General features: G+C 51.2%; 2 protein-coding genes across 6 annotated transcripts; one reads left to right on the top strand and one right to left on the bottom strand.

Moving 5' to 3' along the window:
* Window positions 1–118: 118 nt before the first annotated feature.
* Window positions 119–2,111, bottom strand: LOC147646342 (uncharacterized). Of its 2 annotated transcripts, XM_086873582.1 has the most exons (3): window positions 1,998–2,111; window positions 1,272–1,569; window positions 119–1,034 (listed from the first exon to the last, which is right to left on the bottom strand). In XM_086873582.1, the coding sequence occupies exons 2-3, from the start codon at window positions 1,531–1,533 to the stop codon at window positions 592–594; spliced, it is 705 nt and encodes a 234-aa protein (XP_086729708.1). In that variant the 5' UTR covers window positions 1,534–1,569; window positions 1,998–2,111; the 3' UTR covers window positions 119–591. The 2 variants fall into 2 exon arrangements, with proteins under 2 accessions (XP_086729708.1, XP_086729707.1); XM_086873581.1 differs by lacking the exon at window positions 1,998–2,111 and having other exon boundaries at window positions 1,272–1,631.
* Window positions 2,112–13,653: 11,542 nt separating this feature from the next.
* On the top strand, window positions 13,654–16,944 carry LOC147646341 (uncharacterized). Of its 4 annotated transcripts, none has more exons than XM_086873615.1 (8): window positions 13,654–14,267; window positions 14,536–14,600; window positions 14,745–14,861; window positions 15,048–15,196; window positions 15,430–15,628; window positions 15,878–16,057; window positions 16,147–16,678; window positions 16,839–16,944. In XM_086873615.1, the coding sequence occupies exons 1-5, from the start codon at window positions 14,144–14,146 to the stop codon at window positions 15,446–15,448; spliced, it is 474 nt and encodes a 157-aa protein (XP_086729741.1). In that variant the 5' UTR covers window positions 13,654–14,143; the 3' UTR covers window positions 15,449–15,628; window positions 15,878–16,057; window positions 16,147–16,678; window positions 16,839–16,944. The 4 variants fall into 4 exon arrangements, with proteins under 4 accessions (XP_086729741.1, XP_086729740.1, XP_086729739.1 ...); XM_086873613.1 differs by having other exon boundaries at window positions 13,678–14,267; window positions 14,733–14,861; window positions 16,147–16,284; window positions 16,564–16,944; XM_086873614.1 differs by having other exon boundaries at window positions 16,147–16,944.
* Window positions 16,945–19,989: the final 3,045 nt, after the last annotated feature.

The following is a 19,989-nucleotide window of genomic DNA, read 5'->3' as shown; positions in this document are numbered from 1 at the left end:
GGCTGTTGGTCATCGTGAGGGCCAAGGCCACGCCCCCATTCTGGCCACTGACTGCTGACCGTTCAGGCCCTCGGCCATTGGGATGGCCCCGCCCCTTCCCCCACTGAGCAGGGCTTCATTCATGAACAAGGCCCTGCCCCCACTGAGGCTGCAGCTGTGCTGGGGTTGGGGCTTTATTGGGGGAGGGGTGAGGGGAGGAGGGGAGGGAGGAAGGCTTAGGGTGGAGGGGCGTTGGGTGGGCTGAGGATCTGGATTGGGCTTGTTTTGGCCCAAAATTCGTCGTCATCATCATCATCATGGAGGCCATCTTCATGATCTTCATGTTCATCATCATGGAGAACATCATCATGGAGAACATCATCAGCTTCATCATTGTGGAGAGCATCTTCAGCATCATCATGGAGGCCATTTTCATCACCATCACAGAAATCATCATCTTCATCATCATCATGGAGGCCCTAAGGTCCATTTTGGGCTTTTTTTGCCCCAAAATCCCTCCTCATCTTCATCATCATCATCCCTTCCATCATATTCTTCCTCAGCTCCTCCTTCAGCTCCTTCCCCCACCCTCCTCCTCCTCAGCCCCGCCCCCTAATCTTCATCACCTCCACCTTCATCCTCCTCGGGGCCTTCATCACCTCCATCTTCATCCTCGGGGCCTTCATCACCCCCACCTTCATCTTCCTCAAGGTCTTCATCACCTCCATCTTCATCATCCTCGGGGCCTTCAACCCCTCCACCTTCATCATCCTCAGGACCTTCATCCCCTTCACCTTCATTATCCTTGGGGCCTTCATCTTCCTCAGGGCCTTCATCACCTTCACCCTCGGGGCCTTCATCTCCTCCACCTTTATCATCCTCGAGACCTTCCTCCCCGTTTTGGGCCTCTCCCTCCTCCTCCTTGGGGCCTTCCTCCCCACTTCGGGGCTGTCCCTCCTCCTCCTCCTCCTCACACGCCCCCTGGGGCTCTGGCTGGCAGCAAGGACAGTCTGAGCGGTGTGTGGGCGCCGCGTCGCGCTGGGGGTCATAAAAATCTGCGGGAAACGGGGAAATCCCACCCAGGAGTGACCCCTGGAGTGACCACGAGTGACCACCAGGCACTGCCCCTCCCCCCCTAGGCCACGGCTGGACATCAGAGCGGTCACTCATTGAACAGGGGTCATAAAAATCTGGGAAAAATGGGAAATCCGCCCCCCCCAAAAACCCAGAAATGAGTGACCACCAGCCACTGTCCCCCCAGGCCACGGCCAGATGTCAGAGTGGTCACTCACCGAAGGGCCCCGGCCGGGGCGGCCCCTCCAGCCCCTCCAGGACGGTCAGCAGGACACGGCACGTCTGGTCCCCTCTGGCCACGGCCAGAGCGCACAGCCGCCGCACCCAGCCCGAGCTGCCCGGCCGTCCGAGCGCGGCCACCTCGGGCTCGGTCACAGCTCCAGCTGCCCGCAGCCCGGCCAGCAGCGCCTCGGCCGGCACCGAGTCCAGCCGGCGCTCCAGGCCACGGCCGCCCGCTTGGACACGCTCTAGCCACGCCATGGCGGCCGAGTGGACAAGGGGAGTGGACACTGGACACTGGGAATGGACACAGTGAGTGGACACCAGGAGTGGAGCCTGGGAACAGGGGCTGGACACTGGCAATGGACACTGGGAGTGGACACCGGGAGTGGACACTGGGACTGGACACTGCCCCCTGGGGTGGCTCTGGACACTGCCCCAGAGGGGTCACTCCTCTATGGGGGATGGGGAGCGCTATAGGGGACCTCCCTCTCCTAACCCCTCCCCCACCTTCCACAGGGATGTGTCCCCTATAGAACCCCCTTGTCCCCTACAGAACCCACCCCATGCCCTATAGAACCCCCCAATCCTGTCTAGAACCCCTCCCGTGCCCTATAAAACCGTTCTGTCCCCTATATAACCCCTCCCGCCCCCTATAGAACCTCCCCCACCTCCCCTCCTCCCTCCCTCCCCCCCCCACCAAATCCCCTATAGAACCCCCGTACCTGCTCCGGGCCCCCACAGCCCCTGTAAGCGCCCCCTGCTATTTAAAGCCCCGACCTTTACGGGCAGCGCAGACCCCGCCCGTTACCGCGCCAACCGCCACGCCCCCGCGGTTCGTGCAGCCCAATGACCCGCCCATTTCCCCGCCCTTTGTCCCCGCCCCCCTTTCCCGCCGGACCGCACCACCGCGCGGGACTGCAGGGGCGGGGGGGCGTCCCCGTTTCCTTCCGGACGCGAGTGGGACGCGCCGGCCGAGGCTATAAATGCGCGGGCGGGCGTCATGTGGAGCGGCCGCGGATCCAGCGGCACCGCTGTCGCCTCCAACGGTACCGGCACCGTGGGGACCCCCCTCAACCCTGGGCAGGGACCCCCAGGCCCCTCCGTGCCCTGCGGACCCCTCCTCACCGCGGGGGCTGCGTCGCCCCGCGCCATCTAGGAGTGCCGGGGGTGGATCATGAGGGAGTTCCGGCGGTGTTGCTGCGCTTGACACGGCGGTGGTTGTGTCGTTTCTAATTAACGTGATTCTGAAGGGGCATTTCCTCGTTAATTGGTGTAGTTAAGGCGTTGTTACATTGTGGATTTCTCGTGATCAGCGCTCCTCTGGGGGCTCCTCTGTGTGTGATTAGTGCTCTTGTGATCCGGTGCCGCTCCGTTTCCGCCACGCCTCGCTCCTAGTTTTAAGTTTTTAATTCATTTTGCTTTTTACTTTTAATATTTCCCCGCCTTAACCCTCACAAACATTTTCATTTTAAGGCCAAACCGCAAATTTCGGCCGCTGTTTTGGGGTGTTATTACCGCTAAAACGACCGCGGATGGGGCGGGGGCCGAACAAAGCTCGGAGCCCGGATGCTCCGCGCCTGCAGCGGCAAGGAAAGTTAACCTCAGAACGCCCAGTTATAACAGAAAAACTTCAATTTTGGGTGACATTCCCAGGCATTTATTTTTTTTATTTCGGGACAATTTCGGAGTGTTTTAAGTGCTCTGGGATTCTCTTTTTTTTTTTTTTTTTTCCCCGCCCACCATTTTGTGGTTTTGCCCCTGCGGAACCGCCGCCACTTCGTGCGCGCGGCGCTCGCGCGGCGCCATTGCCGCGGTGACACATCCGCGTCCTCCCGTTAAATCAAACCAAAATCAATCCGATTTAATCAAATTAAACAAATGCGCTAAAAAAAAAAAAAAATTTAAGCCCTATACCTTCTGTTTCGGCACTAAGAAACCCCACGGTTTCTTCCACGCGAGGCGGGAAAGAGCCGTTGAGGATTTGTGAGGGAACTTTAAGCGTATTTTAATTAAATATGGCTTTTTATAAAATACAGATTTTTATAGTTAAATTCGGGTGTTTTTGTGCTGTTTATGTCGCTTTCCAGGGAAATTCGATGGTAAACGCAGGTTTTTACACCCTCTGAATCCTTCCCCCAGGCGCCCCTTTTGTTACGCGAAGCCTGAGGGGAGTTTAAAATTTCCCCTTCATTTTAACTTCTTAATATTTAAATTTACATTCATCCTAAAAATCGAAGTTTATCCTTTTTAATTTTATGCAGAAATAGTTAAATTCATTGATTTTCTGAGGTTTTAGAGCCTTTTTGCCCTCAGACCCATGTGCCTACACACCCCCTTTTGTTGTGCGGCGCCTGGGGAATATTAAATTTTCCCTTCAATTTTTCTGTCTAAACCATTAAATTTATTTTAATTATTGTTTTTTTATAACACATAAGTAACTAAATTCGAGTTCTGAGTGCTTTTTGAGGGGGATATTTGCTGTAAAAACGGGAATTTTAGGCCCTTTTCCTTGCGCTGAGTCTGACTGGGCTTTAAGACTTTGCATCCATTTTCACATTTAAATAACAAAATCCGACTTCAATTTTGCTTTTTATAACTAAAAAAATAAAATTTTGCTGTGATTTTTTAAGGATAAATCCATTAGTTTTATTTTCAGGTGGGAAATTTCGCTCCTCAGCAGGGTTTTGGTGCTTTTGGGTGGCTGAAGCACCAAATTTTCCTTTATTTTGTGTTGAAATTTCACTATTTCTGCCCTAAAATCAAAAATAACTCCAAATTGTCTAATTAAATTGGTAAAATTTTTGTAAGGTGGTTTTTATTTTTTTTTCTGTAGTTAAAAGCTTCCTGTCAGTAATTAATAGCGTTGATCAGTTGATTTCTTAATTTTAATAGCATAAATCAATTGATTTCTCTAAGGATATTTTTGTGCTTGTAAAGTGTTACATTTTTGTTTATTTGAAGGTATTGAATAATTTTTTATAACGAAAAGTCTCTTGATATCAAATGAATGCATTTTATAAAAGATGTTTAAATATTTTCACTTTTTATAAAATTTAGGTTTATAAACCTTAATATTTTAGGTATTAAGAGAGGACATTTTTTCTCATTATTGGTTAATAAAATGCTTCTAATTACAGAAATAAGCATAACGATAAAATCAGTTTATTGATAAATAATTGGCTGTTGGTTGGATTTTAGTTATGGAAATAGATGTGGAATAATAACTTACGTTATTAATCATTAAAGGATTATTTTAATTATAGAAAACCGTATAAAAACACTTTTAAATGTTTTTAATGTTAGTTTTGTGTTAATTTTCCTAATTAAAAGCATGATGTATATCAAGCAAGAGATTTTTGCTCTTAATCCCCTAATTAAAAACATTTTTTTAATAATTAATAATACTTAATGAGTTAATTCCAAGATATTTTTGTTCTTAATTCCATCATTAAAAATGCTCTTTTAATAATTAATAAGTACTTAATAAATGAGTTGCTTCCAAGAGATTTTTGCTCTTAATCCTGTCATTAAAACACTCCTATATTTATTAATTACTTAATAAGTGGGTTAATTCTAAAGTAGTTTTGCTCTTGATTCTGTAATTAAAATACTTTTTCAATAAGCATTGATTACTTTAATATAGAGTTCAGATATTTTTAATATTACATATATTGCTATAAATAATATAATATATTTATAAAATAATGCATTATTTATATTGATTAATTATTTACTAATTATATTGAAAATTTAAACTTAAAAAATCTTAGAAAATTAATAAACTTGAAATACTCATTTATTATTTATACTTATTACTACAATTAGACTTAAACCCATAATTAAAAGGCTTTTATTAGCTCATAACCTCTCACTACATTTAAAAATCTCTTTATTTGGGGCCATTTCCCATGGATTAACCCCATTTTAATTCTGCTTTCCCCAGATGACGCAAGGGTACGGCCCCCTCCCCCCATCCCTAAGGAATCCTTTTCTCACGGGATTCCCGGGAATTTTAACGGGATTTGAGTTTTCCCTCGGCAGCTATGGCACCTACCCTGCCCCCACAGCCAGAGCTACTCATGGGGGGGCCGGGGGGCAGGGCTACTCCCAGCAGAGCTACAGCAGCTACGGCCAGGGCTCAGCCAAGGGCTTGGGCTACAGCCAGGGCGGCTACAGCGGCTCTTACAGCCAGAACTAGAGCGGTGAGCGATCCCAAAAATCTGGAATTCCCAAAAATCCCCATCCCTCTATCTTGCTAGACCTGAAATCTGCGCTTCTGTACCTGAAACTGCCCTAAAACTGCTCTGAAATCCCCCAAAGTGAGCCCAGAGCTGCCTGGGCAGAGCCAGAGCAGTGAGTGATCCCAAAAATCCTGGAATTCCCAAAAATCCCAGGTGTTATATCCCCCTGTACCCAAAATTGCCGCCTTTGTACCTGAAACTGCCCTGAAATGACCAAATCTGAGCCCAAAAATGACCCCAGTTTTTGACCATCCCGTTTCTCCCGGTTTACTCCCATCATTCCCACTTTCCCCATTATTCCCATCATTCCTGTTTTTCCCACTTTCTTCATTTTCCCCCCGTTTTCCCCCTGTTTATCCCCGTTTTTCCCCAGTTTATCCCTATTTCTCACTGTTTTTCCTGTTTTCCCCCCATTTTTCCCCAGTTTATCCCCAGGTTACTCGGTGCCAGCGGCTCCTCCCTCCTACAGCTCTGGCGGCTTTGGCTCCGGGCAGAGCTCCTCATACCCGGCCTACTCCCAGCCCCCCACTGCTGCCTCTGCCAGGTCGTTAATTAATCACTAATTAATTATTAATTGGTTATTGATGGCTATCAGTAACCCAGACTCTAGACCAGTAACCCCAGACTGCTTCCCAGTTACTCCCAGTAATGCCAAATGCATTCCCAGTTACCTTGGTAGTTCTAGGGATTTTTAGGTGAATTTTGGGGTTTTTGGGGTGATTTTTGGGTGAATTCCAGGTGATTTCGGGTAAATTCCAGGTATTTTAGGTGATTTTGGGTGATTTTTGGGTAAATTCTAGGTGCTTTTGATGAATTCCAGGAGATTTTTGGGTGCATTCCAAATATTTCCAATAAACTCCACATTCCCGCTCATTCTCCCCCTTCTTTTTTAGCCAGCCCCCATCCCTCCCTCCCCTCATCCCACTTCTAATTCCTGGTTTTTGGGCTGAAATTCCCATTTTTTATGTTTTTCCCACAGTTACGGCAGCGGCTTTGTCAGTTCCAGCTATGGCCAAGCCCTGAGCAGGGGCCACAGCCAGCAGAGCTACGACCAGCAGTTGTCCTACGCCCCACCCCCTCCCCTGAGCTACAGCCAGCAGGGCCAGTACAGCTCTGGTGGCTGTGAGTCATGTTCCTAAAAAAATCCGGGGTTTTGGGGCAAATTCTGTGGATTTTGGGCAAAATTGGGACTGAAATTGGGGGATTCGGGGTGGAATTTGGGGGTTTGGGATAGGAACAGTTGTCCTACAACACCCCCCCAAGATACAGTGGTAGAAATTCCCCAAAAATTGCGGGATTTTGGAAAAAAAAATTACCAAATTTGGGGCAGAATCCCTGGGATTCGGGGCAGAATTTGTGGGATTTAGGGGAGAATTCTTGGAATTTGGGGCAGAATCCCTCAGATTTTAGGCAGAATCCCTGGGATTTAGATCAAGATGGACTGGATTTGGGGCAGAATTTGGGGCAGAATCCCTGGGATTTGGGGCAGAATGCCTGGGATTTGGGGAACAATCATTGGGATTTGGGATAGGGTCACTGGGATTTGGGGCAGAATCCCTGGGATTTGGGGCAGAACCCTAGGATTTGGGGCAGGATCCCTGGGATTTGGGGCAGAATTTGGTGCAAAACCCCTGGAATCTGGTGCAGAACCCCTGGGATTTGGGGCAGAACCATGGGATTTGGGGCAGGACCAGTCACCGCCCCCCCCAGCATTCCCTGAGCCCAGATTTTCCATCCCAGTTGGCAGCTATTCCCAGGATGGCTTGGCGCTGAGCTCTGGGGGGGTTCCAGGAGCCAGGCGGGACCTTCAGCTCTCGGGGTGGCTTTGTGCGCGGGCGCAGCCACAGGAACCGCGGGGCCATGGGGTGAGTGCAGGAGCCTCCAAGTGGCTGAGGATGTCAGCAGCCCCCACTGAGGCCATCCCTGCTCAGAGACTGTGAGGGAATGGGCAGACAAGGAGAGCGTCCGTGGGGCTGGGGAAGCAGAACTTGGAGGCACCAGCAGCTCCAGGTGGGAAATGGAGTGTGGAATGGGGCTGTGAAAGCCCTGCCTGGGCTGTGCCAAGCAGGACAGACAAGTGTAAGAGAGGGTCCGAAGATTCCCTCATCTGTCTCACAACCGTCTCAAGGACAGAGACTGAGACCCTGAATATCATAAGGGACTTGGTTTGGGGATTTGGGCCTAGCTGAGATGGATGTTTGCCAAGTGATTGTTTGCAGGTGGTTGCACGGTACACTGCTTTTGTTCCTGCTGGTGAGCAGAGGCTTGTGCATGGTAACCTGTGCAACATCTTTTCCATGACTCATGGCTCTCATTCCTGCTGGTGAGCAAAGACTTGCAAGACATGGATCGCTCCGTACCCTACACCTGCTCCCCACACAATGAAATTAGTCACAATGATCATCTATCTCCTCTGTTTTTGGCCCTGTGCCCCTCACTTTGCAAAAGTCTATAAAATTATACCCCAAACTTACCTTCCTTTGAGATCTCTCCAATGGACAGAAGACTGCGTTGTTGGACGGCTGAGTGAACTTTGATGTTGGTAGCTATAATCCCCTTACTCTCTTTCCTTATGCTTTGCTTTCTCCTCTTTTCTCTCTGTCACATATTAGTGCTGATGAACACTCAATAAAGTGAGTTTTGCTGTTTAAGTCCTTGGTTTGCTGATAATCTTTTGTACTCTAAGACCAACTAAAAGAACCACATCACGAATCCCACCTTGCGGATTGTGACACCATCATGTGCTACGACCGCTACGTGTCCATCTGCAAACCCCTGCACTATGAGACCCGCCTGGGCAGCAGAGCTTGTGCCCACATGGCAGCAGCTGCCTGGGCCAGTGCCTTTCTCTCTTCACTGCTGCACCCAGCCAATACATTTTCCCTGCCCCTGTGCCAGGGCAATGCCCTGGACCAGTTCTTCAGTGAAGTCCCACAGATCCTCAAGCTCTCCTGCTCCAAATCCTCTCTCAGGGAACCTGGGCTCTTTGCTGTTAGTGTCTGTTTGGTATTGGGTTGTTTTGTGTTCATTGTTTTCTCCTATGTGCAGATCTTCAGGGTCGTGCTGAGGATCCCCTCTGAGCAGGGACGGCACAAAGCCTTTTCCACCTGCCTCCCTCACCTGGCTATGGTCTCTCTGTTCCTCAGCACTGTCATGTTTGTCTACCTGAAGCCTCCCTCCATCTCCTCCCCATCCCTGGATCTGGCACTGTCAGTTCTGTACTCAGTGGTGCCTCCAGCCCTGAACCCCCTCATCTACAGCCTGAGGAATCAGGAGCTCAAGGCTGCAGTGTGGAGAATGATGACTGGATCATTTCAGAAACATTAAACTGCTGGCCAATTCCTGCAAATAACTTGTAATAAAACTTATTTTTGATACTTCTTGGTGGTTTCATTTAGGAGGTTTTTTTTCTTAGTTGTATGTTTTAAAATTGTCTTCAATAAAATATCATTGTTTGTGCCATTTCTCATTTTGTTTCTCTCTCCATCTTCCCTTTGGCCACAGACTCTGCCAATGAGGGGCTGTGCCCTTGGTGGTTTTAAAGGAACTAAAGGATCTCCCAGCAAAGTTTCCTCCAGAGATCCCCCTTTTGTTCCTGTCCTGGGGTGACTTATGATACTGGTATCCCCAATCGTCTGGTTTATGTTATATATTTTCTGCACCTTTAAGACTGGCTTTGAGTGCAAGAGAGGGGGAAGAAGAAGCGTGCAGTTTGTGTTAAAGAAAAATATCACTCCCACACATCTCGCTCCTGGACTGTGGTGTCTGCAGCACGGACAGACAGCGGGACAGAGCTTCACTCTGGCTTTTAGTTAGCTTTAGCTAGCTGAGGCAGAGGAGTTCCCTGGACTTTTTTTTTTTTCTTTTCTTGGATCTGTGCAAACCTGCTCTGGACTGAACACCCAGCCAGATCCCAGGAGTTCACGCCTTTGGCCCACTGGGGCCTGGGCCTTGGCACTTTTCCAGCGCCAAAAGGACTGATAAGGGACTGAGCAAGCCAAGCTACACCACATGAAAAGGACTTTTCTTCCTAGACTTGCCATCCCATCAAACAGCGAGAGGTTTTATTATTTAATATTATTCAATTTCTGTTAAATAAACAGCTTTTTCTACTTCTCTCCAAGGAATTTATTTTTCCTTTCCCAGACCAGTTGGTGGGGAGGGGGCATTTCCCTGGGGAAATCCCCATTTGGAGTTTTCCTCCCTAATTTGCCCTAAACTAGGACAGTTCCCTTCTCTGGAGCTGCAGCAGCAGTGTCTGTGTGCAGAGCTGGGGCAGATCAGTGCTGGCACAGCAGCTGTGCCCAGGAGCAGCAGTACTTGGTGTTGCCAGTGCTGCTCCCGTGCCACTGCCCCGCTGCCCTCCTGGCCCTGGTGTTGCTGCAGGGCCTGAGTGCTCTCGGGGCCGGGCACAGCCCTGGGGGTGGCAGTGCCGGGGCTGCAGCAGGAACAGGCCATGGGCACTGCTGGGGCAGCGCTCACGCCTCAGGGCAGGGCCTGGGGGCTCAAGGCTCCTTGTCCAGGCTCTCTCAAGAACACGGCCAGGCCAAAGCTCAGCACAGAAAACCCCCGTGAGCAGCCCCAGTGTGGCTGTGGGCAGGCTGGGGGCAAACAGCATGGCTGGGGCTCTGCAAGGTCCCTGGGCGAGACGGGAAGGAGCAGAAGAGAAGGGACTGACCCATCCCCACTGTGCTGGACACCCCAGGCCAGCTTGGAGGACAGGAGGGAAACCACTCAGGTTTGTCATTGTGATGAACAGGCCAGGAGACCAGGTCCTTTTAAATAAGCCTTTATTAAACAGGACAGCTCTTGGGTGGGGGCCCAAGGGGTCACGCACACCACGACTGCTCCCACTGGACATTGCAGAAGAGGATCCACACAGCTTTATCACTAGGGCAGAGCTGGGCCTTCCTTCCTCATGGGAGTCGCTGGGAAGACTTGTTGTCTTGGTCTCATAGTCTAGGGTGTCATCCCAGTTGAGTCCCCTCGTGGTTATGTCGGCCTCTGGAGGGAAGTCAGGGGACTCCTCTGGGTCTTCCTTGTTCGATGGTACTGTTTTTATTCCTTCCCTTTTGTGTGGCTCGTTGTCTTGGGGGTTTTTTCCAGTCTGTGTGCGTCCCATGAGTCTCTGGTCTCTCATTTGCATAAAAGTCCTTATGTCATCCTCCTCCTCAGGGCCCAACTGAACAAGGTACAGCAACTTGGGGGCAGGGGTACAGTGCTGCCATTTGGGAGTCTAGGAGCAGTGGGGGCAGGGCCTGGCTGAACACAGAACAAGAGACACAGGGTACAGCAACTTGGCAGTGGGGGCAGGGCCTGGCTGAACAAGGAACAAGAAACATGGGGTACAACAATTTGGGACAGGGGTGCAAGGTAAGTAAACCTGGGACAGGGGTACAAGGTAAGTAAGGGGTTTACAAACAGTAACATGGTAACAATCTTCTAATTACTCTTAACATCGTGGCCTCTGAAGTCACACAGAAAGTTTGTTCCCATGATCTGTGTGTTTCCTGTGCAGCTGCAGATGTTGTTGCTTAGAGCCAGGTAATCCCAACCCTCTGAATCGCGCCTGGGAGAGATCTGTGGAACTGCCAGGATGACGAGGACTGGAATGCTGGTGGAAAAGCCTGCACTTTAATTAACTCCATTTCCTGATGGAAAATAATCCAGGAATTTCCTGCTTGGAATTGGAAAAGCAAGGAAACGTTTTTTTAGGAGGTGTCATAGGCACTCCCAGACTGAGGGACTCCCTAACCCATCCTTTCCAGATTGAGGAATGGATGTTCCTGGGATGAGCCAGGATTAACAAACCCCTCCCTCAGGTGTGTGTTCCAGGATTTTCCCAGGTTTTCCCAGCCCAGCTGAGCCGTGTGCAGCATTCCAAAGGGATTGGTTAAAACCAGGAAGGATTTTGTTCTCCGTGAATAAAACTGGCTCCAAAACCCTCCCAGAAAGGCCAAATCCCGATTTTGGCAGCTTTTTCCACCTCCACTGGGTGAACCAAAACTGCTGGGTGTGGTGTCACCCACTGACTGGTCCTTGGGGAGATCTTCTCCTCGCTCCCCGCATGGTCCTTGGAGGGTCCCGGTGTCCCCTTGGATAGCCCTTGCTAAAACCCAAGGGGGTTTCCTCAGGGAAGTGACAGACCCGAGAGCGACTTGCTTTCTGCAGCTGGTGCTGCAGGAGACGCTTCTCCAGGGAACCGCTGGCAGAGCTCCCTGTTGGGCCCCACTTGTCGCGGCGAGCAGAGGTGGTCAAGGTGCCGCGACCTCCCCAGGGAAGCGTCTCCTGTGGCACTTCCCCTGGGTGCACAGGCATGCTTGCCTTGTCCCCGGGATTCAGCTGTGAGCCCTTCAAAGGGCTTTTGGAATGGCCGCTGTTCCTCGGGTGCTGCTGAAGAAAAGACATGGGAGGCACTGTGTGGGGTTCCAAGGAGGTCTTTATTCTTCTCTCCCGAAGGGTCCCAGAGACAACAACTGGCCTGGGCTCAGTGAGAGCAGGGATTATACAGGAAAAACAGGGGGCGGGATGGAGCAAAAGGGACAATGGTCTGAGGATTCAGGGGCGGAACAAGAGGGAAGGGCCAACAGGGTAAAAATAATATGCATACAGGGGGAAAGACATGTTGGGAACCACTTAACGTGTGGCTCTAAAAATAAAAGCTCCCCATCGAGGCCTTTAGCCTCTGGGGGAGAGTGGTAAGTGAAAGCCTCCTATGGGCTTTTCCTCCAGGGAAGAGTGGCTACAGCATTGGCTGCTTCCTCAGCCCCCACAGTTCCCAGTACCCAGTTAACATCGCACAGTTCTTTGCATCATTCGGGCCCAACAAAGGGTTTACAATAGGGAAACAACTGGTCCACTGTACCTTGTAAGGCTCCACTAGCAATTTCTCCCTGCACACGTGCTCTGACCATCTTCATCACCAACTCTTTATCTGTTTTCTTTAGCGCTGTCATCATGAAATCACCTCCGTTTGGTCTTGGTTCTTGACTATTAACTCCAGTCTTTTTGCCACTTTGCTAGGGTTTCCTCTATGATTGTGAACTTCTTCCTGCCAGTTATTCAGGTCACCAGTAGAAAAGGGGATCTTTACCCACACAGCTTCTCCTGTGGGACCCACTGCTTGCCTTAAGGGGGTGATGAAAGGGAAAGCTTTCTTGGTTTTATTCCTTGTACATGTTGTCACTGGCATCCCCACACTTGTCCCCTCACCAGGATTATTCATCTCATTCTCACTTTCATTTAATTGAGGGAGAGGAGTGGTTGCTTGAGGGGGAAGGTAGAGCTGGCCTGGAATAACTCGGCTGTGAGTCTTGGACATCTATAACAGTGTCTTCCTTGTGCTTCTTGCCAATTTCAAACATCTCTGCCCTAAACTACATGCTGAACAACATCTCTTTATTTTCCACCTGTTATCTCTTTCCAAAGGAAGGACCAAAGTCTCCTGGGGGTCTAAATCAAAGCCATATTCTTTGTGCCACTCAGGTTTATTCTTCAGGGTAAAAAAATGTTTCTGCACATATCACTTGGTCTCATTTGTCTTCTTTTCTTAAAAATAACATCAACTGTAACAGTGGATGATCATTTAAATTTCCATTAGGCAGTCCATTTTCACCACTTTCTAATTTTTACCAAGCCTACCGTTGGTTACAGTATTTAATCAGATCACTTTGCTTCAAAAAATGACCCTCTGGGATTCCTCCCAAGTCTTTCTAATGTGCTAAAATACATTCTAGTGGACTCTTCGTGCCTTGGCCCAGATGTTCTTTGTGTCACACCTGTGAGTTTGGAATGGTCACCAGCTGGAACGTGTCCCAAGGAGGCCGTGCCAGCTTCTGTGCAAGGCCCGTGCCCTTCCTGCTGCGGCTGCGTCGGCAGCCGTGGGGGCTCCTTCTGCTGCCCTGAGCCTGCAGAGCAGGGCAGCGTTTGCTGATGGTTTGAGGCGTTCCTAAAGATCCTGTCAGGCTGTCTTAGACACTTTGGGCAAGGGATTCCTTCCAAGCTGGGCCACTTAGGCGGGGATGGGGGCGGCCCCAGGGCAGGTGGCAGTGTGTGCAAGGGCCCTTTGTGACACATGGTCACCATGGGATGGAAACGGACAGGGTGTCAGAGGGCCCTTTGTGACATGTGGTGACATAGGAGCTGGCGGTGATAGGACCATGCCACAGTGCTCGGTGCACACGACGGGACAGGACGCGCCAGAGCGGTGCTGTTAGGAGCCCCGCACAGCGCACTCGTTTGTGTCTGACCCGGAGCTTTTCTGAGCTGTTATTCCTACAGGTGACCTCAAGGCCAGACCACAGGACTTGCTGACCCGTGGCCTTGCTGAGGCTTCTCTTCTGCAGGTGACCTCGAGAGCAGACCGTGGGACTTGGTGACCTGGAGCTTTTCCAAGGCATCGCCCATCCCTGCAGTCACTGCCCTTGAGACCAGACCACAATCCTTGATGAGAAGCCTCCTGTCCTTGTAGCAGGAGCCCTCAAGACCCCAGTGCAGGACTTGCTGTCCTGCAGTCTTGCCAGGACTTCAGTCTTGCAGGTGCCTTCCAGGCACGACTGCAGGACTTGCTGCCTCGGAGCTTTTTTGAGGCATCTTTCCTGCAAGTAGCCATAAATCCAGTCACTGCCATGGTGCAGCGACCCCCAAGAGTGCCCAAGTTGGCCTGGGTTGAGGAGGAGGAAGAAGAAGGCCCTGGAGCTGCCCCAGCACAGGAGACTGAAGAGGTGCAGCACTTCCAGCCACTGCAGGAGGGTGAGTGGCAGAGCTGGGCAACAGGGCTCTGCTTGTTGCCAGCTTGGCCACATCCCATCCCATCATGTCCTGTCCCTTTCCATCCCCTCCCGCCTCTTCCCATCCCCTGGGGACGTGCCCACAGAAAGGGTGGAAGAAAGCCCCCCCAGCAGTGGCCACACTCCATCCCCTGTGGCATCCCAGAGCTGTCCCTGCCTGGGGAGTGCAGGGCTGGGTTGTGTTCTCCAGCCTCTCCCGCAGCCCCTCAGCTCTGGCTGCTCTTTGCCAGATGCAGCCATGGACCAGACACAAGAGCAGGACCTTGCCGGTGGCCTCTTCCACAGAACAGCGCAGGTACCTGCAGCCATCCCCACCTGGGCTGGGCCTGCTGGCACTGCTCAGCCCAGCACCATGCTTGGAGCACTCCATGTAATATCCCTCTCTTCCCACCCTTCCTTCTCCTTCCTGACTTGCAAATTCATCAAGTGCATTTGGCAGGAAGAGACCAGCATCATGGGCACTGGGTCCATGGAAAACGGTGACGACTACACCACCGACACCAGTGCTGCCATGCTGGAACTGATTTTGGAGGAGGGTATTTCCATTCCAGAGGAAGTAAGCAGCCTGTGGCCAGGGTTTGATCCTCCAGGCATAGCTTAGCCTCCCAAGCCACGCCTGCTGATCACTGTAAGCCTTTGAGGCCATTGCAGCGTGGTGAGAAGGGAAGCACTTCTCTGGGGAATCTGGAGACATTCCTGACTCCCTCTGGCAGCTTTCCAAGTCTCCCTGTGTCTTCTCCAGGTGCTTGCCATGGTGAGGTACATCCACCAGTGGCTCATGGCCAATGAGTCTGCTGAGCACAGGCTGGACAGGACCCTGTTGGATCTCACTGAGGCACAGCCTGCTGATGTGGTCATTGCTCTCCTGCGTGTGGCCCCAGCATGTGACAGGTATGGGGCCCCTGTACAGCCTGGCCCAGGTGTCTGACCAACAGAGAGTTCCAGGGCCCTCTGGCTGCTCCCTTTCCCAGGCCTGCTACATCGACCCCCAAGCCTGCTGCCATGCCATGGCCCTCAGGGCTCTGTCCCCACAGGGCTGGGCTGCCTGGGTGCTGCTGCTGGCGAGGGGCAGCAGGCAGAGGCAGAGCTGGCAGCCAGCTCAGCTTCTCCCCACTGCTGCCCAGGCCACCGGGATGTGTCTGAGACCGCCGTGAGACAGAGCTGTCACCCCGCAGAGCTGCTATGACCATGTGGAAGACGATCTTGTGCTAGAGCAGGACTGTGGAGCCAGTGGTGCAGATACTCCTCGATGTGCTGGGGAACTGGCCAGAGCACAGCACGTGCACCTCCGATGGGGACAACACAGGTGTCTTTGCCCTGGCTGTGAGTTTCTGCAACTGGCCTTTGCTCACCCCATGGCTGGCCGTGTCTTCAGCAGCTCTGTTTCCTCCTTCCCCCACTGCATCTCCCTGCCTCAGGCACCAAGCTGAAACCTGGCCTAGGGGCAGCTTCAGGGGCACCAGGCCTGATGCTCCCCCTGCGTCTCCCCCGGCCTCTCCCTGCCACGCTCAGGCCCTGCCACAGAGACACCTCGGCACTGAGCTCTGTCTCAGGGTGCTTTGTCCTCTGCAGGCAACTCTGGTGATGTGGAAGTTCCTTCAGGTGCCCTGTGTCCCATGGGTAGTGAATGTGTATTTCCCCTGCCTCTTTGTGCATCTGCTCTTCCAAGTGCACTTTGGATATGCCAGAGGAAATTGATACCTTCTGGACGGGATGCCAGGAGCAGCACAGCCTTGCCACCAGCCCCAGCAGGTGCTCCATCCCACTCCTCCTGTCCCTGCCATGTCCTCATGGCAGGAACCAGTGCTCCCAGCATGACATGGGCCTTGCTGTGCACACAGGTTTGCAGTGCAGGCCCTGAAGTCCCTGCTCTGCCTTCTCTGGTGTGAGCATGTGGTTCTGGAAGTGGAACGCAAGTGTGGCTGGGACACGCTGCTCTGTGCTGACACCCAGCACTATGCTGTGGATCTGCTGGCCAGGTGAGACCCCCTTCTCCCCACTGCCTCTGGCATTTGTGCCCTGTGTGTCCGGGTGCCCCACACCATCCAAGTGGTTGTGGGCCCAAGGGCCTCGTCACCAAGAAACAACCAAGGAGACTTCAAAAGGCTGGGAGAGGAGGGTGCCCAGGAGCAGCCACCTCCCCAAGGGCCCACGTCCCCTTGCAGGCTGGTGGGGAAAGATCAGCCCTCTGTGAGTAATTCCTGGGAGAGCTTTACTGCTGTTGGCTCAGAGTTTTGCTTCCTTTTTCCTCCATTCAGAGAAATGTGTTCTTCATCCATACACTTGCGTTCTGGGGTAGCATTCTACCTGCTCAGTCTGCTCAGCAAAGAGATGCCATTCTGGGATTTTGCTGCCCTGGCATTCCTTGTAGAGGTGAGCCTGAAGGCCAGCTGCTTTCCACCTCTCTGCCCTCTCATAGCTGCAGCTGCCTGGGATTTCACCGCCCGCGCTCTGTGCTGCTGCCGGGGCCCAGCTCTGTGTGATTCCGGCCTCCTGCCGGCTGGCTCCCCTGTCACTGCCCTGTGCCTTTCAGGTCCTGGAGTGCCTGGACTTGACTGACTGTAGTGACAGCATCCTGGACATCATGTTGTAATAAAGAATTGGGTAAATAAAAATTCGGAATAAAAGGTTTAAATAAAGTATGTGTAATTATAACTAATGAAAATATGGAATAAGGAATTCTCCTCCAGGTCGAGGCAGAATTCCTTTTCCAAAGTCACGGATTGCAAAAGAACCCCCCCCAGATAACAAGCTTCAGCAGGCTCATCAACTCGGAGGAAAGGACAGGACACAGGCCATCATAGAAACAAAAGAACTAGCCTGAAAGTCTACCTCCAGATAAAGGCAATGCCCGGCCGATTTCGGCCGGAGACCATCAAGCAAGACAAAAGGGACGAGCCCCAGGAAAATGGTCGTTGCCAGAATCGAACACCACACCCGCCAAACCCATACTACAGAAACTCAATCAAGAAAGACAAAGAAGAGACTACTCCTCCGAGATATCCATCGGCGCTAGCCCGGATCCCTCGATTCTGCTGTGATGAAATATGTTAAAATACATACAGACTCACTTTGCATTTGAGGAGACTCTGCCCGGACACTTACTGACTCAATGTTCTAGGCCAGGAAATCCATTCACCCGACAATCATGGACACTTGGTGAATGGAAACTGGTTGGAATTCTAGCCTGGGGACATAAAATCCCTATAAAAACCCAGGCCAAAGAACCCTCAGACGTGGATTTGGGAACACCTATACCTTGCGTATAGACCCTGTCCACCCAGCGATGCGCTGTCCATTTATTGTGGTTTTTCCTCGCTGTTCGTTGCTTTATTAATTTATAATAAATTTATCTGTGTTAATCTTTAATCTGCCGTTGCATTTATAACAGATTGGTGCCATGACTCGGATCGGAAGAAACTGTGGGAGAATCTCGCTGTCCAGGGGGGTACCCCCGCTGATTTCAGCGGCCTGGGGAGCAGAGACCCTCCGCAGTTCGCTCCGATTGCCGAACCAAATTTAGGCTGAGGAAAAACCATAATAAAAAGGGAAACGGATCCAGAGAGCTCGGGAAGGCGAGGAGCCTTCGGGAAAGCCGCGGCTTGGTAGCTCATAAAAAGTCATACGTGCACGAAGACGCCCTCGCAGGAAATTGCTGTAAGTACTGTGAGGTTGAGTGGGTGATCGGGCGAGTTTGTGAGAGACGTGACCTGGTCACGAAGCGAGTGTGGACTTCAAGGCCGCGTTTCCATCCTCCCGCGAGGGAATTGGCCGGCCGCGAAGGAAGCGATTCTGTGTGAAAGGGTCTCTCTTTCCTTACTCGTAAAGCCTGAGGCTAAAGGGAGTCTCAGGGGACCGATCAAAGGGGGGCTGAGAGAGGAAGGAACGTCCAGTCGAGCTCTGGAACTGGTAAACTCTCTCAGCCAAAAGATTTAGAAAGTCGAAACACCGAGAAAACCCCGGTACAGCTAACCGAGAGGTAAGTATTGGTGCGATCTAGGACTTTCGGAAGCGGAAAAAAAAAAAAAAAAAGACGAACACAACGCAGAGCAGGTAAGAATCGTAAGAAAATGGGGCAGAGAAAAAGTAGAGTGCAAAAACTAGATAACGAGAAAAGCCCATCAGAAGAATCAAAACAAATGCTAGACATCCCACCGGAGAGTCCTTTAGGGTGGATGTTGAGAAATTGGGAAAGTTGTCCCGAGAAACGAGGAAAATCCAAGGCAAAAATGATTTATTACTGTGCCGAGATTTGGGGAGGACAGGAATTAAGAAACTGTCTCACTTGGCCAGTATTGGGGACATTTGATAAATGGACGTGCAGAGAATTACTCGCACACATAGAGAGAAAGGCCTCGTCAGACGTTGAGGAGAAAGAATATGCCAAACTCTGGTTAAATACCAAAGTACGGCTGTTTCCAGTGAAACAGAAAAACGAACATAAGACAGAGACCTGGGAACCCCTGGATCACTTACCCCCTCCGTACCGCGGGCCAGTAGAGCCTCCGGTGATGGACCAAGTAGTACCATCAGCACCCGAGGGTTCCATGGGGCAACTGGCAGAAGCACGCTCCCCTCAACCACCGGGAGTAGTGCCGGAAACCCTCACTACCCCCCCCACCTGCAGAAAACCCAGCCACCGCACCCTCTTTGGAGTCGGTATTGGCGCAAGGATGGGGCTTACCCCCTCCACAAATCCTGGTCCGGCCACCACAGCTGGGACCACCGAAAGTATCAGAGGGAAACCCTCTGAGTCACTTAGCTGCGGCAGACATCCCGCCAGCAATGAGGGGAAAACCTCCCGCAAACTCCAGTTCCCCTCCTGCAAGCAGGACTCGGTGGAAATCAAAAATAGGGAATGGAGAATGGGGAGAGACAGAAAATGGGCATCGAATGTTCCCTCTCAGGGAAGTGCCAACTGCCCCCGGAATAATTGGATTTGTAAACGTGCCCCTTAACTCAGGGGATGTACGAGCATTCAAGAAAGAAATGGGGCGACTGCTAGATGACCCATTTGGGGTGGCCGAAAGATTAGACGATTTTCTAGGGAGTAGTATTTACACCTACAAAGATCTCATGGCCATCCTGAGATCCCTGTTTAGCCAGGAGGAGAGAGAAATGATTAAGCAGGCGGGCATCAGAGATTGGGAAAGGCGGCACCCGCAGGGAACACCCGGTGACCAAAAGTGGCCGAGTGTGAGCCCAAGTTGGAGTGCCCAGACCGAGGAAGGAAGAAGAAGCATGATAGATTTAAGGAATATCATCGTGCAGGGAATAAGAGAGGCGGTCCCCAGAGGACAGAACATTAGCAAAGTATTTGGGGAATGTCAAGGAAAGGAGGAATCCCCTACCGAATGGTTAGAAAGGTTGCGGAGAAGTCTGCAGATTTACTCCGGGACTGATCCCAGTTCCCCGGTGGGGGAGGTCCTGCTTAAAACGCAGTTTGTGGCTAAATCATGGGAGGACATTAGGAAGAAACTTGAGAAAATTGATGGATGGCAGGAGAAGAGTCTCCAAGAGCTTCTAAGGGAAGCTCAGAAGGTTTATATGAGGAGAGAAGACGAAAAACAGAAACTTCAAGCCAAAATATTAGTGGCTGCAGTAAAAGAAGTTCAAAAAAACGAACAGAAACAGGGTAAACCGATACCTAAAAAACAAAAGGGGTCTCAGAAGGAGGAAACTCC

This window comes from Cyanistes caeruleus, unplaced genomic scaffold (assembly GCF_971803275.1).
Source record: "Cyanistes caeruleus unplaced genomic scaffold, bCyaCae1.hap1.1 HAP1_SCAFFOLD_101, whole genome shotgun sequence".
Taxonomy (NCBI): domain Eukaryota; kingdom Metazoa; phylum Chordata; class Aves; order Passeriformes; family Paridae; genus Cyanistes; species Cyanistes caeruleus.
The sequence above is the reverse complement of the archived record's forward strand: the minus strand, read 5'-3'. Positions and strand labels throughout refer to the sequence as shown.